The sequence below is a fragment of the Bos mutus genome, chromosome 19 (assembly GCF_027580195.1).
Source record: "Bos mutus isolate GX-2022 chromosome 19, NWIPB_WYAK_1.1, whole genome shotgun sequence".
Classification (NCBI taxonomy): Eukaryota; Metazoa; Chordata; class Mammalia; order Artiodactyla; family Bovidae; genus Bos; species Bos mutus.
The window spans coordinates 11,034,147-11,057,295 of NC_091635.1; the positions used below are offsets into that span (position 1 = coordinate 11,034,147).

General features: G+C 42.3%; 1 protein-coding gene and 1 pseudogene across 1 annotated transcript; one reads left to right on the forward strand and one right to left on the reverse strand.

Annotated features, from left to right (window-relative positions):
• Positions 1-7,545: 7,545 nt before the first annotated feature.
• On the forward strand, positions 7,546-8,505 carry LOC102270763 (olfactory receptor 3A10). The gene has a single exon (XM_005911295.2). It carries the CDS (start codon positions 7,558-7,560, stop codon positions 8,503-8,505), a length of 948 nt encoding a protein of 315 aa, XP_005911357.2. The 5' UTR covers positions 7,546-7,557.
• Positions 8,506-21,955: 13,450 nt separating this feature from the next.
• Positions 21,956-22,860, reverse strand: LOC102270465 (elongation factor 1-beta pseudogene; annotated as a pseudogene).
• Positions 22,861-23,149: the final 289 nt, after the last annotated feature.

Here is a 23,149-nt window from a genome sequence, read left to right on the forward strand (position 1 = left end):
GCAAATGGAATGTGAACATGGTGAAATCAAATCAGAAACTGGCTTAGGAAGGAAAGTACAATAAAAATAACAGTAGCTGTTACTTATATCATGATTACCATGTGCCAGGCCACTCTTCTAAGTGACTGACAGCTATTAACTCATTTAACCCTCAGAACAAACCTATGAAGCAGGCACAGATTTGGAAATTACAGATTAGGAAACCCAACCTCAGAGAGGTTAAATAACTTGCCCAAAGTCACACAGCTAAAGAGTGTCAGAGCTGTGATTTAAATCTAGGTGGGCACTGTCTCTGCTGCCTCTTAAAAGTAATACATCATTCCAAAGAAGAAGGGTATCTGTAAAATGGGATGGATGGGACAGACAAGAAAGAGGGTATAAAAGAAAAGGAAGGCCAGTGTTATAGGAAAAATATTTTTAAAAATGGAGTAAGAAGTTTTTTTAATAAATTTATTTATTTTAATTGGAGGTTAATTATTTTACAGTATTGTATTGGTTTTGCCATACATCAACATGAATCCACCACGGGTATACACGTGTTCCCCATCCTGAACCCCCTCCCACCTCCCTCCCTGTACCATCCCTCTGGGTCATCCCAGTGCACCAGCCCCAAGCATCCTGTATCATGCATTGAACCTGGACTAGCAATTCGTTTCATATATGATATTATACATGTTCCAATGCCATTCTCCCAAATCATCCCACCCTCTCCCTCTCCCAGAGTCCAGAAGACTGTTCTGTATATCTGTGTCTCTTTTGCTGTCTTGCATACAGGGTTACCATTCTTTAATACATTTACAGCTTGTTCCAGAGCAGCTGGAAGAGGCTGATAGAGAAATTGCTGAAGACTGACTTTAGCAAATAAACCAACAAAAAGAGAACAAAGTTTAAAACCAAAATCCAAGGGGCAAGGCATTGTTTAGAAAAACCATAGAGATGAGGTAGAATATAGGGCTGACAATAACAAAAAATATGTGTAATAACAGTAATTAAAGAGTTTCAGCTCACCTGAGAAAGTCTCCCTGACTGACTGACTGGAGATCTTTGCCTTCTTGGACATAAACCTGAACCGAACTCTACTTCTGCATTGCTAAAAGGAAAAAACCACTTCATTTATTCCATTTATAGCTATGAACATCTTTTTACATAATGCAATAAAAATGCATATTATTAAAAAATTAGTATGAAAAGAATAAAATTACTCATAAGTTCATTTCAGAGATAATCATTTTGATATTTAGTCTATAATTGTTTAAAAAGCGTGTACCTAACATATATTTGTAAAAATAGAAAAACCTGCTTTTTTCACTTAATAATATAGTGATAACATAGTAATAAAAGAATAACATAGATGGATATCTTTCCATGACATTCAATAGAGATCTTACTCATTTTTTTCTAGATTGCATGGCATTCCTTTGAATGGATAGAATAAAATGGATTTTACAACTTTCTCTTAGTGAATGTGCTTTGGTTGAAATAATCTCGTTGGATGGAGTGCTGCAATGAACCTAGAAATAACCTTTATTTAATTTTCAAAGGAACAGATTCATTGATTCTTTCCCCACTGATATAAAATCACCCTTTCACTATCGACTAAATATCCTTCTAGTTTGGGGTCTGTTGTTGGACCCTCTTTTGCTCTTCTCAATCATTATGGTATTAAAACACAAGTTAATATGTAGTTACGGTATTTTTTATTACTTTCATTTCCCTGGCGTTGGTCTGTCTTTGCCATACTCATTCCTGCAACTACTTATAATCATCCTTCCAATTAATTTTTAAAAATCTGTAAATTTCTACTAACAGAGTGTCAATGTATAAATTTAGGAAGAACAGACACCTTTGTATTACTGATTTTCCCAATCTGGAACAAGGTATATCGCTTTAATTACTAAAGTCTTATTTTATAGCTTAAGAGTTGTTGTTTTTTTTTTTTAATAGAATTGTGTGAAACAGAAAGCCAATTTCCCTTGCCAGGAGGCAGATTTATCCAGAGTGATTCAGGAGGCCAAGAAGGCATGTCCCACAGATAGGGGTTAGTGAGTATACGCTCAAATTGCTGCAACTGGCTCTGGAGAGTCTCTGATACTTAAACACAGCACTTGGAACCTTGGGAAAAAGGTTCTATGTGAATTTATTATTCTGATAGTCAGGAATATTTACACTTAGAAAAGTAATGGAAAGGAAACATTTTTGTGTGCTTTATCGAGTTCACCGGTTTTTAGACCCCCAGCTGTACCTGGAGCACAGACATGTAGTTTATAAGACTTGAAAGTAATCAGTAGGCTTTCCTGGGGGCTGAGGTAGTAAAGAAGCCGCCTGCAATAAGGGAGACCTGGATTCAATCCCTGGGTTCGGAAGATCCCCTGGAGGAGGGCATGGCAACCCACTCCAGTATTCTTGCCTGGAGAATCCCCATGGACAGAGGAGCCTGGCGGGCTACAGTCCACGGGGTCACAAAGGTCGGACACGACTGAGCGACTAAGCACACTTGGTTTTCAGCTCTTATAGAATGAAATTTGTCAACAGTGGGCCCACATTCTTCTTTGTCAGCAATCATCTAGGACTAAATTTCTATAGACCTCACTAGAGAGGGCCAGTACCCTCCAATTTGCCAGGCTTCCAACTCTCCACACCCTTTGCCTTGCCCTTGTAGGCACAGCAGTTTGTTATCCCTGATCCAGACATTTGATGGTCTAGCTTTCGTCACTCTTGAAAAAAGTTTTGATCTGTAATGTATGTGTGTTTCCTAGAATTTTCTGATTCTTTCTGAATCCTCAACTTATAGGAAATTCTACTAGCACATAAGGCATTCAAGTAATATCAATAGGATGAATTATTGTCTAATTTTTGGGGTTCCCAGGTGGCTCAGTGGTAAAGAATCTGCCTGCCAATGCAGGAGACACAAGAGAAGTGGATTTGATCTCTGGGTTGGGAAGATCCCCTGAAGAAGGAAATGGCAACCCACTCCAGTATTCCTGCCTGGAAAATCCCATGGACAGAGGCGCCTGATGGGCTACACTACAGTCCATGGGGTCACAAAGAGCCAGACATGACTGAGCGACTGAGTACACACACACACACACACACACACACACACTGTCTTATTTTAGGGAAGATGGTCTCAACAGTTAGGCACTATCTAGGGAGAAGAAAAGAGGTAAGACTTGTCACTAAATTGGACCTGACACTAAAGAAAACCTGACCTATGTCCATAAAAGTATAATTTTGTTAAAGTATTAATTGATTCCAAAAACTTTCATTCAGTTCAGTTCAGTCGCTCAGTCGTGTCTGACTCTTTGCGACCCCATGAATCACAGCACGCCAGGCCTCCCTGTCCATCACCAACTCCCAGAGTTCACTCAGACTCATGTCCATCGAGTCGGTGATGCCATCCAGCCATCTCCTCCTATGCTGTCCCCTTCTCCTCCTGCCCCCAATCCCTCCCAGCATCAGAGTCTTTTCCAATGAGTCAACTCTTCGCATGAGGTGGCCAAAGTACTGGAGTTTCAGCTTCAGCATCATTCCTTCCAAAGAACACCCAGGGCTGATCTCCTTCAGAATGGACTGGTTGGATCTCCTTGTAGTCCAAGGGACTCTCAAGAGTCTTCTCCAACACCACAGTTCAAAAGCATCAATTCTTCGGCGCTCAGCTTTCTTCACAGTCACCTAAAATGTAGCAGGAAAAACACTACCTGCCAATCTGGAGTGGTCTGCCTCTTTCTTTGATCTCTCCTTGCCTTCTCTGTGTGGGGCCAGTTTGCAAACCAACACAAAAATTCCTTAGATAAGATACAAAAGTCATGAATCATAAAAGAAAAAAATGATGAATTGGATATCATCAAAAATTTAAATGTCAATTATTCAAAGGACACTGTTTATGAAAATATAAATCACAGACTAGGGAACTATTTGCAAAACATGGATTAAAGGCTAGTATCCTTTATATTTAATAAAATATATTTTTAAAAATAACTCAATGAGAGGTAGAAAAACAACTAATTTTTATTGAGGGGGAGAGAATTATTTAAATAAATATTTGATCAATGACATACAGATGGTAAATAAGCACATGAAAAGATGCTCAATATCATTAAGGAAATACAAAGTTAAACCACAATGAGATACTATTGCACACCTAATAGTGAGGATTAATATTAAAAAGGCTGATGATATTAAGTATTGATGAACAATTGACAATCTCATTCATTGCTGGGAGGAATTCAAAATGATACAGCCACTTTGGAAAACAGTTTGACAGTTGCTTTTAAAATTAAACATCCACTTAGATAGGTTTCAGCAGTTATACTCCAAGGTATTTTCCAAGGAGAAATGAAAACATGTCTCCACACAAAGAATTGTCTGAACATAGTTATATCTTTATTTGTAATGGCTAAAATCTGGAAATAATCCAAATGTTCATTAACTGATAAATAACTTAGCATATTGCAATAGATGGAATATGACTTGCTGAAATGTACTCCTACAACCAACATGCACGAATCTCTGAAGGATCATGCTAATAGAATGAATCTGATTATTTAAAAAGTCTACATAATGTGTGGTTCCACTTACGTGACACTATGAAAAAGCCAACACCATAGGGAAAGAAATCAGATCAGAGGTTGCCATCGCTATGGCCTGGAGAGGGGATTGCCTGCAAAGGTGCAGAAGGGAAGTTTTGGGAGCAGTTGAAGTGTTCCACATATTGATGGAGGTGGTCAATACATGACTATATATTTTATCAGAGCTCATCAGACTTCACAATTAAAATCATACTTTAGGTAACTTTTATTTTTTTCAGCTCTGTAATTTTGTAATTGCTTTTTATGCTTGCATTATTTTTTTTACTTTTTATTCTGTATTGGAATATAGCTGATTAAAAATGTTGTGATAGTTTCAGCTGCACAGCAAAGTGGCCCAAACATGTATCCATTCTCCCCTCAAACTCCCCTCCCATCTAGCCTGCCACATGACATTGACCAGAGTTCCTTGTGTTGTACAGTAGGTCCTTGTTGGTTATCTATTTTAAATAAGCAGTGTGTACATATTGACCCCAAACTTTTAAAAGCCATACCTTAAAAAACCCAGTGTAGAAAATAAATGAGAGAAACAGTATCAGAATTAGTGAGCTCCACTAGGGACATCCTCTCTGGCTTTGCCAAGTCAACTAAGCCCTCTGGTTCTTATTTTTCCCATCAGTAATATGGAAACTGTATCCTTTCTCAGGACCATTAGGAGCCTGGAATGAAGTTGTGACTCTAATGTTCCTTTAATAAAGTCCAAAATACTAGGCAGATGAGAGAAACCCTTAAGGACTGAAGGACTGAGGTTGTTTGTCTGCCTCTGGTTTCTTGTGCAATCCCTGGGGAGTGTGTCCTTTTTAGGGCCCCTAAGGGCTTGTTAGCTCCCAAATACAGAGAGAGCACCAAGACACACTCTGTCAGCCCATGCGTCACTTCCTTTATAAGGCTTCTGGAGACGGGCCACTTTGGGTCAGCTCAGCACTCACTCCCCTCTCTACAAAAACCGCCATCTGGGAACTCGGAGTAGAAAGGTAAGCGCCTCTGCGCCAGGACTGCTAATTTCCTTCCTTCATGAGTAGGTGTGGATGAAAATCCCACCTGATCTTCGGGTAGCTTTTCCCTTGGTGCTAGAGAATAAAGGACTGAGCCATCATCGGATTCAGGGGGTGACAGTGAAATGCAACGGTGGTGTTCTCTACTCTTAGTGACAAGAATAATGAAGGTCAGAGCTGGCAAGTAAAGGAAGTCAGAGGGAAGAGATTAGGGTCAAGAATGGGGAAATGAAAAGTCTGCGGAGAGCCAAGGGTGGGTATTTACGTTGATTGGGGCAGAGAAATCAATATTTATAGTGTCTTACAGCATATTAAAAAACAGAGACATCACTTTGCCAGCAAAAGTCTGTCTAGTCAAAGCTATGGTTTTTCCAGTACTTGTAAGAATGTGAGAACTGGACCATTAAGAAGGCTGTGCACCAAAGAATTGAAGGTTTTAAATTATGATGCTTGAGAGGACACTTGAGAGTCCTTTGGACAGCAAGGAGATCAAACCAGTCAATCCTAACGGAAATCAATCCTGAATATTCATTGGAGGGACTTATGCTAAAGCTGAAGCTCCAATACTTTGGTGACGAGCAGACTCATTGGAAAAGACCTTGATGCTGGGAAAGATTGAAGGCAGGAGGAGAAAGGGGCAACAGAGGATGAGATGGTTGGATGGCATCACTGATTCAATGGTCATGAGTTTGACCAAACTATGGGAGATAGTGAAAGACAGAGAAGCCTGGCGTACTGCAGTTCATGAGGTCACAAAGAGTTGGACACAACTTAACGACTGAACAACAAATACCTCTAAGTAAACCTAGAGATAATACAACACAGCCTTTCATATTGCAGAAGGGAAAATGGATGGACATATAGATAGACGATAGATACTGAGATATTGGCAAAGGGGTTGGCAAAAATAAAAGCACAAAATACAAATTCTCCAGAACAAACTCTTACTTATGTGAACTTAAAACAGGATATCTTTTTTGGGCTTCCCTTTTCTCATTTTAAAATGATTAGCTATCTTCAAGAATTTCTGTGAAATTTCAATGGAGTAAAATATTTGACAAAAAGTTTATATTCAAGTAAATGTTGGCTTCCTATTTTTTCCTCCCTTCTTTCTCTACTTCCTCCCTTCCTTTTATCTTCTTTTCCCCTTCTGTTATCCTTTTTCCAAAGTCCTGATGCTAGTTAGTAGTAGAAGCTTGTTTATAACACAAGCATCTGGACTCTTAACTCCACAGCTCTTTCCACTGTGCTGAGTTGTCCTTATATACCAGGAGAAAGAAAGGGAGAGAGAGAGACAGAAGGAAGGAGGGAAGGGGGGAGGAAGGGAGTGAGGGAGAAAGAGAGAGAAACTGTGAACGTCTTTGTGCAGAGAAAGAACTACTTAAGGCAAATTGGACCACAGGACCCGAGGCACATGGAACCTTGCATGACCAGGCAGAGTGGGGATGTTTGGAGAAGTAGAAGTAGACAGATGCATTCAAGAGAGAGATGAACCTCTGCTCAGAGCAAGGCTGAACTCTTGTCACTGTGTCATGAGACACTGTACTGTGTCACTGCTGTCAATTCATACCCAGATTGGGCGTGCCTTAATGTTAACTTAGAAAAATCCATCTGTGATGATATTTCCTAAGGTCATTCACTCTACACTGATACAACCTTCATAGCTGTCAAAATAGTGAAATCCTTCCATCTCGTTTTGATCAACAGCCACCATCCTGGGTCCTCAGAGCAGTTTCCTCTGTCCCAGCCCCTTTCTTGGGATCCTCTGGATCTCAACCTGAGCTGGAAATTCAAGAGTTAATGTCTAGCATTGTAAGGGCCATGGGGATCCTGCTTAAGCTCTAATCCAGTATCCATTCCATCAATAAATGTAGGTGCCCTGTTATCCCCAGCATCCAGCAGACACAGATTAAGTACCTCTCTTCCCCTTTCAGCAGGTCCACATTTTCTCACTCTACATCGCTCAGAAGTGGCCTATGGAGCCAGGTGCCTGGGGCAACAAGACTGTGGTCACTGAATTCATCCTTCTTGGCCTAACAGAGAACATCGAACTGCAATCCATCCTTTTTGCCATCTTCCTCTTTGCCTATGTGATTACAGTCGGGGGCAACTTGAGTATCCTGGCCGCCATCTTTGTGGAGCCCAAACTCCACACCCCCATGTACTACTTCCTGGGGAACCTTTCTCTGCTGGACATTGGGTGCATCACTGTCACCATTCCTCCCATGCTGGCCTGTCTCCTGACCCACCAATGCCAGGTTCCCTATGCAGCCTGCATCTCACAGCTCTTCTTTTTCCACCTCCTGGCTGGAGTGGACTGTCACCTCCTGACAGCCATGGCCTACGACCTCTACCTGGCCATTTGCCAGCCCCTCACCTATAGCATCCGCATGAGCCGTGACGTCCAGGGAGCCCTGGTGGCCGTCTGCTGCTCCATCTCCTTCATCAATGCTCTGACCCACACAGTGGCTGTATCTGTGCTGGACTTCTGTGGCCCTAACGTGGTCAACCACTTCTACTGTGACCTCCCGCCCCTTTTCCAGCTCTCCTGCTCCAGCATCCACCTCAACGGGCAGCTTCTTTTCGTGGGGGCCACCTTCATGGGGGTGGTCCCCATGGTCTTCATCTCGGTATCCTACGCCCACGTGGCAGCCGCAGTCCTGCGGATCCGCTCGGCGGAGGGCAGGAAGAAAGCCTTCTCCACGTGTGGCTCCCACCTCACCGTGGTCTGCATCTCTTATGGAACAGGCTTCTTCAGCTACATGCGCCTGGGCTCCGTGTCCGCCTCAGACAAGGACAAGGGCATTGGCATCCTCAACACTGTCATCAGCCCCATGCTGAACCCACTCATCTACAGCCTCCGGAACCCTGATGTGCAGGGCGCCCTGAAGAGGTTGCTGACGGGGAAGCGGCCGCCGGAGTGAGAAGTCAGGGGTGTCGAGATGCCTCTCCCTCCTTGAGCAACCCCCCGCTTTCTTGTGCTGAAGGCTTAGTTGTGGGCAGGAGGATATTCAAGGGTGGACTAAGAAGGAAAGTAGATAATTCAGGCCAGGGTAGAATGTGGTTTGCCTTGAACTGGGGAGAAAGGCTAAAGCTTAGAGAGGAGAGTATCTAAATAACTGATGAAAGATGGATTAGAGACAGATGGGAGAAGGGACTTTCCTGGTGGCCCAGTTGCTAAGACTCCATGTTCCCAGTGCAAGAGGCCTGGGTTCAATCCCTCATCAGAGAACTAGATCCCACATGCCGCAAATAAGAGTTCACAAGTCCCAAATGAAGATCCTGCCTGCCGAAATGACGATCAAAGATCCTGCAAGTAAGAACCAGCACATCCAAATAAATATATCAATATTTTTTTAAAGGACAAATGGGAGAAAATTATACTGTGGGTCAGGAAGTGGGACACAAATAAATTATGTTGTATTTTTAAAATTCAATGACTGTTCAGTTGAAATACATTAAAAATATTAATTAAAATGTTTGCCCTCACCCATTAAAGATAAGATATATTTGTATCTTAGGGCTTCCCTAGTGGCTCAGATGATAAAGGGGCTCAGATGGTGGCTCTGGCTGCAATGCAAGAGACCCAGTTTCGATTCCCGGGTTGGGAAGATCCCCTGGAGAAGGGAATGGCAACCCACTCCAGTATTCTTGCCTGGAAAATCCCATGGACAGAGGAACCTGGTAGGCTACAGCCCATGGGCTCTTAAAGAGTCAGACACATTGAGCAACTAACATATTTGTATCAGAGTATTGGGTCTGGGGACTTCCCTGATGGCTCAGTGGTAAAGAATCCACCTGCAATGCAGGAGATGGAGAAGACTCGGGTTTGATCCCTGGGTTGGGAAGATCCTCTGGAGGAGGGCATGGCAACCCACTCCAGTATTCTTGCCTGGAGAATCCAATGGACAGAGGAACCTGGAGGGCTACAGTCCATGGGATCGCAAAGAGTTGGACATGACTAAAGCAACTGAGTACGCACTCATGCATGGAGTCTGTTTATTTAAAAGATTCTTCTTCAGGAAATAAGCCCATGATTGTGGAATTAAGGTTTGGCATAGCCTGGGAGCAGGATGTGGGGACCTGTCAGAGTACCTTCCAGCATCTTCTTTAGAGCAACACTATCAAATACCTCTTCCTAAAACCAGGGTCCCCATCCCGACTAACCATGAGTGGGAACAACACATTTTCACTTCACTGCGTGAACTCTCTACCCCAGCTTCTCCACTGAAAACTCGAGAGTGGGTCATCCTTAATTTCCTGAGACGCAGCATTCAAAATAGTTAGTTTAGTGTTTATTTTTCATGGCAAAGTACACCGATTTATAAAAGGGCATTCTATCTAATATGTATAGAAAATCAGTAAAGGTGAAAAACAAAGGGAAATAGAAGTTTGCAAGTTACCACTGAATGAGTACTGGAAACCAAGATTTTACCAAAAGAACGAAACTAAGGGAACCCATGGAAGAACAGTGACTAGAATGAGAGTTGATTTCACATGCAGTTGTGACTGTTTCTAGAATTTTTTTCCGTGAATCTTTCAGACACTTCCTGGTCCACAAGTTGGAAGTCTGAGAAGGGGGACCTTACCTAACATGCTTATTAGTTGGTGAGGAGGGCAGCTTGGTCCCCTCAAGGTGTCTGAGAATATTCCCCAGTCAAATGAAGGTTCCCACCATCACTCTCTCTATTTTTCCTGAAGACAGCTGTCTTCCACATCAGGTCCAGTGCCCCTGCCAGGAGCAGTGGTTGGTGGCGGGCCCTGCAGCCTCTGGGCCTGGGCCCCTCCGGCACTCTGGCCACCCACGATGCCTGATTAAGCCCCTGGGGCAGTGTCTATCCCACTCCATGTCATCCGATTTCTTTCTGATGACCACTGTATCACATCCAGACCTTCGCCGGGGATGTCATGTCTCTCTGTCACTCATTTCTTCCCAGCTGCTCCCCTCAGTCTTTCTCAGCCACAGCCTCTGGCTGAGCGAGGGCTTTTCTTTGTCAGGAGACTCATGCATCTCTTCACTTTTATTGCACGTTCGTAATCTCCTCCGAAAGAGTGTGCCCTGATCGGCAAGAAAGACATCATCATCATTTCTGTATTCCTTGCAGCTTTTTTTGGATCTCCCTGACTAGATTGTAAGCTCCTTAACGACAAGGACCATGCTTTCTATTACACATGTCTTCAAATTCACAGCACAGTGCTGAGCACATAAAGCCATCTCATGGATCCGTCAACTGCTATTAGGAACTGATAACCATCAACTGGTATTCCTGACCTGTGACAGGAAATGTGTGTTCTACGTGGGAGGTCAGTGAACCGACCAGATGTTTTCTAAATGCCCAAAACCCAAGATCTTAAGATATGTAAATATTAAATGCAATTCTGTATTTGCTTTCTTCATATGACTTCTTACATTTAACTAATACTTCTTTTGTTAGTTTTGTTTGAATTTCACTCTCAGGGTACAGAGGTGGTCTGAGGGACAGTGCAATCAGATTAATAGCTCTGACTCCTCCTCATTTCCTTTTTTTTTTTTAATGTTTTTAAATTTATTTATTTATTATTATAAATTTATTTATTTTAATTGGAGACTAATTACAATATTGTATTGGTTTTGCCATACATCAACATGAATCTGCCATTGCATTTAATATTTACATAGTCATCATGCAGGTCCAATGATATTATATGTGGTTAGCTGTGGTTAAAACATCTTGGGATTTTATTTCTGAAGTTAATTTTCATGGGTGCATTCTATTTAAAGTTCTTTTCATCCTCTCAAAATTTACATGCTATGTAAGTTGTTTTTGTGTTAGTTTAGTTCCTTTTGTTCTGTATATTGTAAAATTCAAGTTTGTTGACTTTTGAAACAGTTGTATTTTACTTAGCAGAGAAAATAAAATGTCCATTTACCCCAGAAAAAAGAAAAAAAAAAAAACCTTAAGATATGAAGGGATAAGAAAAAAAGAAAGAGAAGCTTTCTTCTGAGGACATAGTCATTGAGCTTGCCCTAACAGGAAGAAACTTTCTGGATTTTATGTGTGAACTGCAATGTTATTTCTCTCCCAGAACTAAGAGAAACTGCCTGAAGTTAGAGCCAGAAGTATCTCCCTCTTGCAAAGGAATGGAAGAGAACTTTTAATTAGCAAAAGCTAACTGGAGCTTGGAGCCCCAGGGTTCTGAAATCCTGCAACATCCAAGACTGGGATCCATTCAACTTGGAGCACATTAAGCAGGTGGGATGATAATAATAAATGAGTGCTAATCAGTATGACAAAGTGTCTTTCTTTAAGTGATGTCCTGAAGTGAATAGTTTTTAACTCTGCTCTGCAAATATGAGCAATTCATATGTGGTATAAATAATTTTAATGAAAAGTATATTTTTGCTTAAAAAGAAGAATGAATATATTTTCATGAAAAGATGTACAGCACATACTGCTGAATTTAGAAAGTGGTGATGATGTGACCTGTAATGTGTATCGGGCAAAAAAGTGCTGGGGAACAACGCCCAAGTTTTAGGTGGTGATTTCCACTGCAGAGGAGAATTGGACTGGGCAGGGGGGTGGGAAATGCAGAAGGACTTTCAGTTTCTACTCCATTTACTCTTTTTTTTCATATTGTTTATTATTTTACTTGCAATCCTATAGAATGACCTACTGGGATGAATGAGGATATTTTTTTGGTGGGGGGGGAGCATTCCAGGGATTGAACAATGCCCCCAGAAGTAGAAGCGTAGAGTCTTAACCACTGGACCACCAGGGAAGCCCCTCCGCTTACTCTTATTTGAAGTTTCTCACTGAATTCTGTGGCTTGCCAGGTGGCTCAGTGGTAAAGAATCCGCTTGCCAATGGAATCACTGCAGGAGACTTGGGTTTCATCTCTGGGTCAAGACTATCTCCTGGAGGACGAAATGGCAACCCACTCCAGTATCCTTGCCAGGAAAATCCCATGGACAGAGGAGTCTGGCGGGCTGCAGTCCACAGGGTCACAAAGAGTCAGACACAACTGAGAGACGGAGCACACATTCACTGAATTCTGTAATATAAAAAAAAAATTTTTTTTAATAAATGCTATTGGTGGATACAGGAGTGGGAGGAGTAAAATGAATCGACTGCAACATTTTCTCTCCAGCCTTCAGAGTGTCCTCTGTCATCCTCATCTTTGAGGAAAAAAAAATAGTAAGTTGCTTATCCATCCAATATAAGGCCACCGGCTTCACTTGATCTAGATTCACAGGCTCCAGAGAGACATAAAGTAGTTATTGGTCATCTTAGCCATGCTGCCTCTTCTGAGATGAGAGCCAAACCCAAGCATCTCTAGCCTAGGAAAATACTCCCAGGGGATCTTTCCCCTCGTCCCATCTCCTGGCCCTGAAAATTCAAATTTCACCCTCCATTCCACACGAATGCCTACCTTACACCAGCACCAGCACACCTTCTCCCCCGAAACCCTGGCACTGCTGCCTAGTTTTGAATCTTTTTATGCAATTCCAGTCAAAGGTAGTGACTCATTTTGGTGGCGACTCATGTAGATTTTCGTGATTCCTTGTGCCACAGATATAGAGTCATGGCCTCTGGGAGCTTAAAGAAACCTCTAGAGATATTTTGGTCCAGCCACCCTGACTTCAGAAAACTCACATCCAAAGAAACTTGTTCCAAATGTTCTTGGCCTTCAACACAAATGTGAGCTTATTGAGGACAGCCAGATCCATCTGCTAAGCTCAGCTAATGTCATTTTATAAACCATAAGCATCTTTGACACATATGCCTACTTGGACAAGTTCTCAGAAACATTTTCACATTGCTTCTTTCTCCCACACCCATGTCAGTATCTAGAGGCCCACCACATGTGTCACAAAGATAAAGGCACTGTTAGAACCCAAGAAAATTATGAAAGGAGTATGATTCCTCATTATACTACTGGCACATGACAATATTCACAGAGCACTTTGAAATCTGTGCTCTCATTTGAATTTTGCATCTGCACAGTTGAGTCTCATCCACAATGAGGACCAGGATTAGAAAATATCAATAAGAAGGCCAGTTTTTATTATCTTCACTTGGCAAATTAAAAAAAAAAAAAAAAGAAGCTAAGCGATTTTCCAAAGGCCATGGGGTTAGTAGGGCTTCCTAGGTGGTCCAGTGGTAAAGAATCTTCCTGTCAATGCAGGAGACACAAGAGACGCCAGTTTGATCCCTGGGTGGGGAAGATCCCCTGGAGAAGGAAATGGCAACCCACTCCAGTATTCTTGCCTAGGAAATACCATGGACAGAGGAGCCTGGCGGGCTACAGTCCATGGGGGTCCTGAGTGACTAAGCACGCATGCATATAGGGTTAGTTAGTAGGGCAGCCTGCAAGTGCTGACTCACAGCCCAGTATTTTTGCCTTCCTCCATGATTGCCTCTAATAAATCACCAAAGACTTCTGAACTAAACAGAGTGATGCTGACTCTCGGCATAATGAGTCTCGGAAATGGGAAAGGTACGACAGTTGAGAGAAGAGAGCCTTGCTTTCTAACCCAGCCTCTTCTACTTAAGGCCACGTGAGCTTTCGAAGCCATTCCTTCCTTCCACATATCTTGCACCTTTGTTCATTCATCTGTTCTATGATAAATACTCAGACCCCCTCCTCCCACAGGATACCAAAAGCTCTGGGGGAAAAGGGGGCCTTAGGTAATTAAATTAAATGGACAGGTGATAAGGTTGAGAGCAGGAGGATATGCCCAGGAATAACTCATGCACAGTGGAGCTCTGATGAATAACGGCTGGTTCTTGGGCTGGCAACTGGAGAGATGCCCAGACTGGAGGCGGTAGCAGTGGTCCAGGCAGAGATGTGACAGCCCGAGAGGCAGTGGTCACTGAAACTGGAAGAAGTGAGCTTGGGAAGGAATCCTGGAACATCAGCCAGAAAATATCTAGCCTTGATTTCAGAGTTTATGTTTGTAGGATCTGAAGAGATTAGGTATATTAAGGCCCTAAAAGACTTCAGATCTTTATTTGGTATTTACAAATAGTTGCCCAGGCCAGGATATATGGAAAAGCAAATATGAATCAAGCTTCCTCCATGTGCCGGGCAGCAAGCTGAGCAACCCATGCTCCTTGTTGCATTAAACTAGCTGTGATCAAGCAAGGTCAGCATTGGACCCAGAAGTTGGGAGACCTGGCTTCTGGGCAGACACTGCTATTTATTAGCTATGTGACACTGGACAGATCAGTTACCCTCCATGGGCCCCAGTTTCTCATTTATGAAACAGGAATCATAGCACACAATTCAAATGATTATTCTGAGAATTAAATAAATTGAAATACAGAATCAGTGTGTTGATAAGTATAATGTTCCCTGGTGGCTCTTTCCTGGTGGCCCTTCTCTGGTGGCTTACTTAGTAAAGAATCTACTTGCAATGCAGAAGACCCAGGTTCAATCCTTGGGTTTGGAAGATCCCCTGGGGAAGGAAATGGCAACCCACTCCAGTTTTGTTGCCTAGAGAATCCCATGGATAGAGGAGCCTGGTGGGCTACAGTCCATGGGGTCACAAGAGACTTAGAGACTAAACCAGCACCACAAGTATAATGTAGAAGGTGTTAAAAATCCATGGGGTTTTGAGTTGTGTCTTTCTAGAGTTTGTGGCCTCATGCTAGAAAGCACCAGAAGAGGAACTTACTGCCCCAAACTCCAGCCTTGCCCGATCAGTGTTAATGTCCTTTGTATCACCGTGGCCCTCACTTCCCTTGAATGAACTAGTGAAAGACTCAGAACAATAGAAGCTTCTGCCCTGCCGTGGACACTTGGAAGAGGGCATGATTAATTCCCTGGGTCCCAAAACACTTTGCTGACTTCTCAAGCTCAGCGGAGCCTCAAGAGATTCACCCATCTTCATGGATGTTCACCCATCCATCCATCTTTCTCACAAAGTTTCCCACTGAGACAGCGGTGATGGGGATGGGAATGAAGTCCTCGAACATTCCACAAACAGAATTCTCTAATTAGCTCCCAAATGAGAGCTCAGGATAACTTGGCTGAGAGGTGGCTGGGGATTTGCTGATTGTCTTCTGCATCTCTGCTAACAAGGCCAGAGGGAAGGGACACCCAGAAAAGATTTTGCTTTCATTTGTGTCCTTTAGAAAGAAATCAGACCTTAGAGAGGAGGGTGGAGGAGGCCAATTAGTGATGGATGGTTTCAGTAGTGTCCTTAACAAGATTCATTAGCAAAGTTGCCGATAGAGGGAAGATGTGTTCAAAACAAGGTTGCCCGGGTGTGAGTCCGCCTCTCTGCAAACACTTGCCGCCATTTCTTCACTTTTTTCTGACTTTCGGCATTTGTGCTTCCACCCCCGTCACACCCCAAAACTCTCCTGTCCACCCACCCCTCCTCCATCACAGCCTGGTTTTCTTCAATCCCATATTAAATAAATGTGCCTACTCTGTTGTATATATTGGCTGTATCATTTTATACCTGCATCAGGATTTCCTTAATCAACCCTATCCTAACCCTTTAGACTGTTTTCAGTTTTCCATTATTAAATGCAAAGTTTTATATATCTCTGCACAGCTGTTTCCTTGATCGGACCATATGCATGTATATATCTTCAAAACTTACGAATATTGACAAATTATCAACTAGATGCATTGCAACATTTGAATGTTCTGCCAACTCAATGCAAGAGAGCCCCTTTCCAGACCTTAAGCAACTTCAGGTATTATCATTTAAACCAGGGATCCCCCAACCCCCAGGAACCAGCCCACAGAACTGGAGGTGAGTGGTGGGCAGGTAAGCGAGCAAAGCTTCATCTAGCATCCCCATCACTTCCACTGCGACCTGAACTCTCCCCACCACTGCTTGCATTGCCACGTGAACCACTGCACACTCCCCTTGCCTGTGGAAAAAACTGTCTTCCATGAAATTGGTCTCTGGTGCCAAAAAGGTTGGGGAGCTGAAATCTTTACAATGTGATAATCCCTGTTTTCCATTACTGTTCTACGTTGCATTTTATTGTAAAGGTTCTTTTTCTTCTCCGAGTGCAAGTATTAACTCTTAGCTGCAACTATTTTCCTTATTTATATTTGCCTCTCATTAATGCGAATTGTGTTTTTGACATACAAACTTTTATCTTCTGTAGTCAAGTATATAAATATTTTACTTTATGACATCTTTCTTTGCTGCCATACTTGAAATTATTTTCCCCATCTCAAGTTTGTGTAAATACTCATCTGTTTTTCTACTATGTATTTTATAATTTTATTTTTTACGTTTTCCATTTTTCCATCCAAAATTTTAGTACACAATTTGACATAGGGATACAATGGTATGTTTTTTAACTCTATAGCCTGTGCTCCCAAGACAGCTCCCAATAACTTGAAGAATGCTTTTGTCAAATATTAAATGTTTTTGTACACGTATCTCTGCTTCTGAACAGCTTTATACTCTGTCACACCATTCTGTGCTTGTGTCACAGTGTTTCAACCACTGTAGCCGTGGAACGGATCCGCAGGTCTGAAAATCTCATATTCACGTTGCATTCTCATACTCTTTCCTCCCAAATGTATTAATAGTTGATAAGTATCACATGTTCTCTCTTCCAGTTTAGCTATAGAATCATTTTTCCCACTGAAATCTTCTACCATTGGGGTCTTACTTAGAATTCGTTGAATTTATAATTTGGGGTTGGAAGCTTTACAGTATTGGATCTTTGCATGGTATGATCTATCCATTGTTTCTAAAGAAAAGTTTTGAAGGTTTTTTTAAAAATGAGTTTCCCTGCTTTTATTAAATTTGTTTCAAGATATGTAATATTTTTACTCTCATGAAGTGGATATTTAATATGAGATATGAATATTTTAAGACTCTTAATCTGTGTTGTTAAACTATCTACTAACAGAAAGGTGATGCCTTAATCGCCATTTAGAAGTTGTCCATATCCACTTTACCACATCATCACAAATATTATTTTTAATCATTTCAAATTTGAGAGGCAAAAATACATTAAAAATGTACTTTGCATTTTCTGTTTCATAGTGAAGCTGAGTATTTTCTTCTACTAAACATGGTATTTTTCTCTTTTGTAAATTGTCTTTTATGTTCTTGCTTATTTATTCAGTGAGATGTCAGCATTTTCACTTCAATATTTTTATTTTTTAGTTTGCTCCAGATTTCTGTTAGATCATTACAGGTTATGGCAACCCACTCCAGTACTCTTGCCTGGCAAATCCCATGGACAGAGGGGCCTGGTAGACCGAAGTCCATGGGGTCACTAGGAGTCAGCCGCTACTGAGCGCCTTCACTTTCACTTTTCACTTTCACGCATTGGAGAAGGAAATGGCAACCCACTCCAGTGTTCTTGCCTGGAGGATCCCAGGGACGGGGGAGCCTGGTGGGCTGCCGTCTATGGGGTCGCACAGAGTCAGACACGACTGAAGCGACTTAGCATTAGCATATTAACGTTTTCATATTTTCTGCAAATATTTCCCCAAATCTGTTGCTTGTCTTTTAATTTTGGTAATTTTTACCTGTATTTAAAAAATGTTTATGTAGTCAGATCTACTAATCTTTTCCTTCATGCCTTCTTCCATTGCTTACATGCCCAGAATGCCTGCTATCGATGACAGTTACATAAATAGTCACTTATTTGTTCACTTGGGTTTTTAAAATTTGGAGCTTTGTATTTAACTCTTAAATCCATCCTGCATTTATTTTGGCACATCGTGTAATATAATATATACATCCAGGAGGTCTTTGTTTTTCAAATGAGCAACCAATAGCCTCAACAGGAGGGAATAATCCATTCCCTGCCCCACCCTCACTGATTTATAGTGCTTAATTTACGATGAGAATGCAAGTTGTTGCAACATCTTTGAAGATCATTTTGCCAGTATCTAATAAAGATGAAAATGTACACACCCTATAACCCAGCAGCCTCACTCTTAGGTTTATACTCAAGACAAGAGCACCCATGGGCACGCATATAAGAATGTCCACAGAAGCATTATTCATAATAGTCCATTGAAAACCCAAATGTCCATCATCAATATAATAGAAAAATATTCTGTTGTACATTAATACAATAGGGGGAATACAGTCATGAACGTGAACTTGTTAAAAATTTATGAACAGAAAACTCATCTATTGATAAAGTCAGACCAGAAGGGGGAGCTCTCCAGCCCTGTGTGGATCCAGAGCCCAACAGAAAGACAGACTCCTGTTCTAGCAGCGACTCAGCCAATGAAAAGCAATGAATTCTTTGTTTGCCACAGCCCTCCCAACTTCCTTTAGCCCCCATGATATTATTCTCCTTCCCCTGCCTTAGGGGGACTTGCACTTGGCTCTCCGTGGTTGCAGACTCTGAACTGCAATTCTCTGCTGATCCTGAATTAACCCATCTTTGCTGGAGAAATGTCTAGCAGTCTATTTGTTTTAGGTCAACAAACTAAACCCATACCTGAATACTTGGAAGAATCTTGGAAGCATATTAAGGAAGAGAGAATATGTATTATATGAATTATATGTGTGTGTGTATATATATATATATATATATATGCTTTCAGGTGGTGCTAGTGGTAAAGAACCTGCTTGCCAATGCAGGAGACATGAGGCGCAAGTTCAATCCCTGGGAAGATCCCCTGGAGGAGGGCAGGGAAACCCACTCCAGTATTCTTGCCTAGAGAATCCCAGGGACAAAGGAGCCTGGTGGGCTACAGTCCATAGGGTCACAAAGAGTCAGATATGACTGAAGTGATTTAGCATGCATGCACACACATATCATATATATGCCCCAGAAAAGTGTGTCCAGCTGGTCTGTCTTGGATCATAAGCCCATTCCTTAAGCCAGGGGAGAACCTGACTGTGAGAGTCTCTTCAAAGCTATCCACATGGAAGAAAGAAAAACGACACTACAGGAAACAGGGCAGGTAATTAAGACAGAATGAGTGCTATTAGAAAAATAAATATCTATTATAGCCTTTTCCTTATCTTTTAACTCATCATTTCTAATTTTTTTTTTCTCTTCAGTTTTCTGTAACCCTTTCTGTAAATCCTCTAGACCTTTCTACTCAAAGTGTGGTCAGCTACCTGGCAGCATCTGTGTTATGTGAAAGTTTGTTGGAAATTCAGAACCACAGGCTTTCCTCAAACCTTCTACATCAAAATCTGCATTTAAACAAGATATCCACATAATACATATGCACAGTGTGGAAGGAAAATCAGAATGGAGTTATATAGCTAAGAGAGCTCTCTCAAATGGAGCCAGAAGGCCATTGAAGAAGTGTGACGATGAATGTCGCAACCCAGATGGAGTCTGAACTTTGACCATTTACAGTAAGTCCCCTACATGCATACCTTCACGCTTTGAACTTGCAAAGATGTGAACGTGTGTTCCATCCCATTGGGCGGAGTGAAACTGCATCTTACCTTCCGTCTCCCTTTGCTGACGATCCTTCAGCTCTACCATCTCCCACCTCCTCTCCCTCCTCCAACCAGTAACTCTTCCTGCCTGTTGACTCGATTCCAGCCCCTGAAGCCAGCTGTTGTACCGTACTACCTTACTTTTCATTGTATTGTAAGATTAAAAAGGTTTTCTTTATTTTTTGTGTTTTTAATGTATTGTGTGAAAAGTATTATAAACTTATTACAGTACAGTTTATACAGCCTATTGTGTTAGTTGGGTCCCTAGGCTGACTTTGTTGGACTTACAAACACACTCTCAGAATGGATCTCAGACATACTCTTTTGTCTTACTGCAGACAACCAGAAGATTTGCCCAATATTTCAGAAACTCAAAGTGTTTATTGGACCTGTGCCCTAAATAACTCCTAACAAACTCTCTCTCTTACAGACAAATACTTTCTTGCATCAGTGCGTGCTTAGTCACTTCAGTCGTGTCCACCTCTTTTTGACCCCTTGGACTGTAGCTCGCCAGGCTCCTCTGTCCATGGGATTCTCCAGGCAAGAATACTGGAGTGGGTTGCCATTTCCTTCTCCAGGGGATCTCCCCTACCCAGAGATCGAACTTGGGTGTCCCGCATTGTGGGAAGATTCTTTATCAACTGAACTACATCCAAGTTAATCCTAACTCTTGCCAGACAACTTTAACAACATTGTGGCTTTTGCCTTTCTAATTCCCCTGCCCCTTTCTCTTCCCTGAAACACTCATTTTACCCAAATCTGTGTCTCCAGAATTGCAGCTCCTAAGACCTCAAATAAACTCTTTCTTATTTGCAGCCTTCTCTATTTCTTGGTCAACAACGGTAAAGTTGGTAAAGTTAAAAATGGTAAAGTTCTTGAAGTTGGTTCTAGAGTCTTAATTCAGTTTTCTGCAGTGATAACCCTAATTCTTTACTTTAAAAAATGAGGAGGATGGGACTTCCATGGTGGTCCAGTGGTTAAAAATCTGTTTTCCAATGCAGGAGACATGGGTTCAATCCCTGGTCGGGGAACTAAGATCCCACATGCCATGCCGCAACTAAGCCCATGCTCAACTAGAGAGCCTACCTGCCATATATACTGAGCCCACATGCTCTAGAGTCCAGGCTCTGCAAAAAGAGAAGCCATAAGCTGCCACAAAACAAAGCCCACACACTGCAATGAAGATCCAGCATGGCCCCCCAAATTTTTTTGAGGAGATGATTTTCCCAAGAACTTTTCTGCTGAACCCCTTTGCAAGCTTTTCTTGGTTTAATAAGATCTTTCAGGATCACTGAGAACATGCCTTAGAGCTTTTAAGCATTCTCCTGTGTCCTCCATTAAGTCTGCCCCAATGAGAACCATGTATTCAGAATATTCAGCTTGGCTCTCCCTCCTAGCCGTCTACTAACCTTCCTTTGTTGATCCTTGCCTGCAGGAGTCCAGATTTAGAGCACTGGAAGCAAATATGAATTCCTTAAGCTTCTATGCTGGTCCAGCTTCATAGAGTCCTGGGTGGAGTGGGGTGTGGTAAGATGTCAGCTAATGGGCTGACAGTGCCTCCAAAGAGCAGTGTGGGAAAGCCCTCTGTGTTCTCTGGGTTATCATCAGGTCCAAACCTCAACTCTGGGCTTCCCAGGTGGCGCTAGTGATGAAGAATCTGTCTGCCAATGCAGGAGACAAAAGAGATGAGGGTTCAATCCCTGGGTCAGGAAGATCCCCTGGAGAAGGGCATGGCAACCCATTCTAGTATTCTTGCCTGGAGGATCCCATGAACAGAGGAGCCTGGTGGGCTACAGTCCATAGGGTTGCAAAGAGTCAGACACTACTGAAGCGACTCAGCACACACAGCACAAACTTAAACTGTGTCTGTGGGCTTTGCATAACCCTGGGGAGGGGAACATGGCTCTTGGGAAAGTATGAGAATGTGAGGACCTCCTCTATGATAGCGTCTCTCTCTCTCTCTTTCTTTGTCTTTTAAGCTGTTATTTAAGGGCACTGATCCACAATGGATTTTGGATCTTGTTGAATGCAGCCATGACCATAGACTGCACATTTTCATCAAAAGCAGTGATCTTCTCCTCCAGTATATCTGTTCCAACTTCATCATCTTCAACTACACATGTATTTGAAGTTTTTTAATTCCATACCCCACTGGAACTAGTTTAGAAGAGGCCCAGACTAAGCCTTCTGCTTGAATGCTTCTGACGCACTTCTCCAGTTTTGCCATACTTGTCTCATCATCCCAAGGGTTCATGTCTAGTAAGACAGATGACTTGGCAACAAATGATGGTTGTTTGGCTTTCTTTGACTCATACTGTGCAAGGGGTTCTTCTCTTAGCCTCTTGGCTTCTTCACTTTCCTCCTCCTCATCAGATCCAAAGGGATCAATGTCCTCATGATCTTCATTATCTGTAGCTCCACTTTCTGTGGTGCCTTGCACATTAGCAGGGCCATATTTGCCCAAAGCTTTCTTCACCCCTGGCAGACAGGTATTTTTGTAAGATTAGATGTGATTATACCTTGGGTTTCCCTGGTGGTTCAGACAGTAAAGAGTCCACCTGCCAATGCAGGAGACCCAGGTTCAGTCCCTGGATTGGGAAGATCCCTTGGAGAAGGGAATGGCAACCCACTTCAGTAATCCTGCCTGGAGAATTCCACGGACAGAAGAGCCTGGTGGGCTTCAGTCCATGGGGTCGAGACTGAGTGACTTTCACTTCATATACCAACATATGGCATGACACAAGTCAGGAGGTGGTGGGCCCGAAACGGCTTCAAATTCTGCCATGTTTGCTTGTGATGACATAGACCCCCAGATGTAGCTCGTGTCTTCCAAGGAGTCATTCAGCACCCAGAGGTGGGCAGGGCTTTTCAGGTTTTCAAAACCCATGATGACAACTGACAGAGAACTGGGTGGCAGCGGAGGAAAAGGGAAGCACAGGCAGTTGCCGCCGAGCACTAAGAGGGATAAAAAGGAGGGACAGCATCTCGGTTTGACACTTCACATGCATTTACACCCACCCTCCATCTCTTTTGTGACCCTCTTTTGTAAACCCTATGAGATAGAGTTATTCTTTCAGAGCCTCTTTATTTTCCCTGTCCCATGATTTTAAAACTTTGATCTTGAATGTTCCCAAGATATCATAGAGGCAGGAATTTCTGGGTCTAGTACAAGTCTC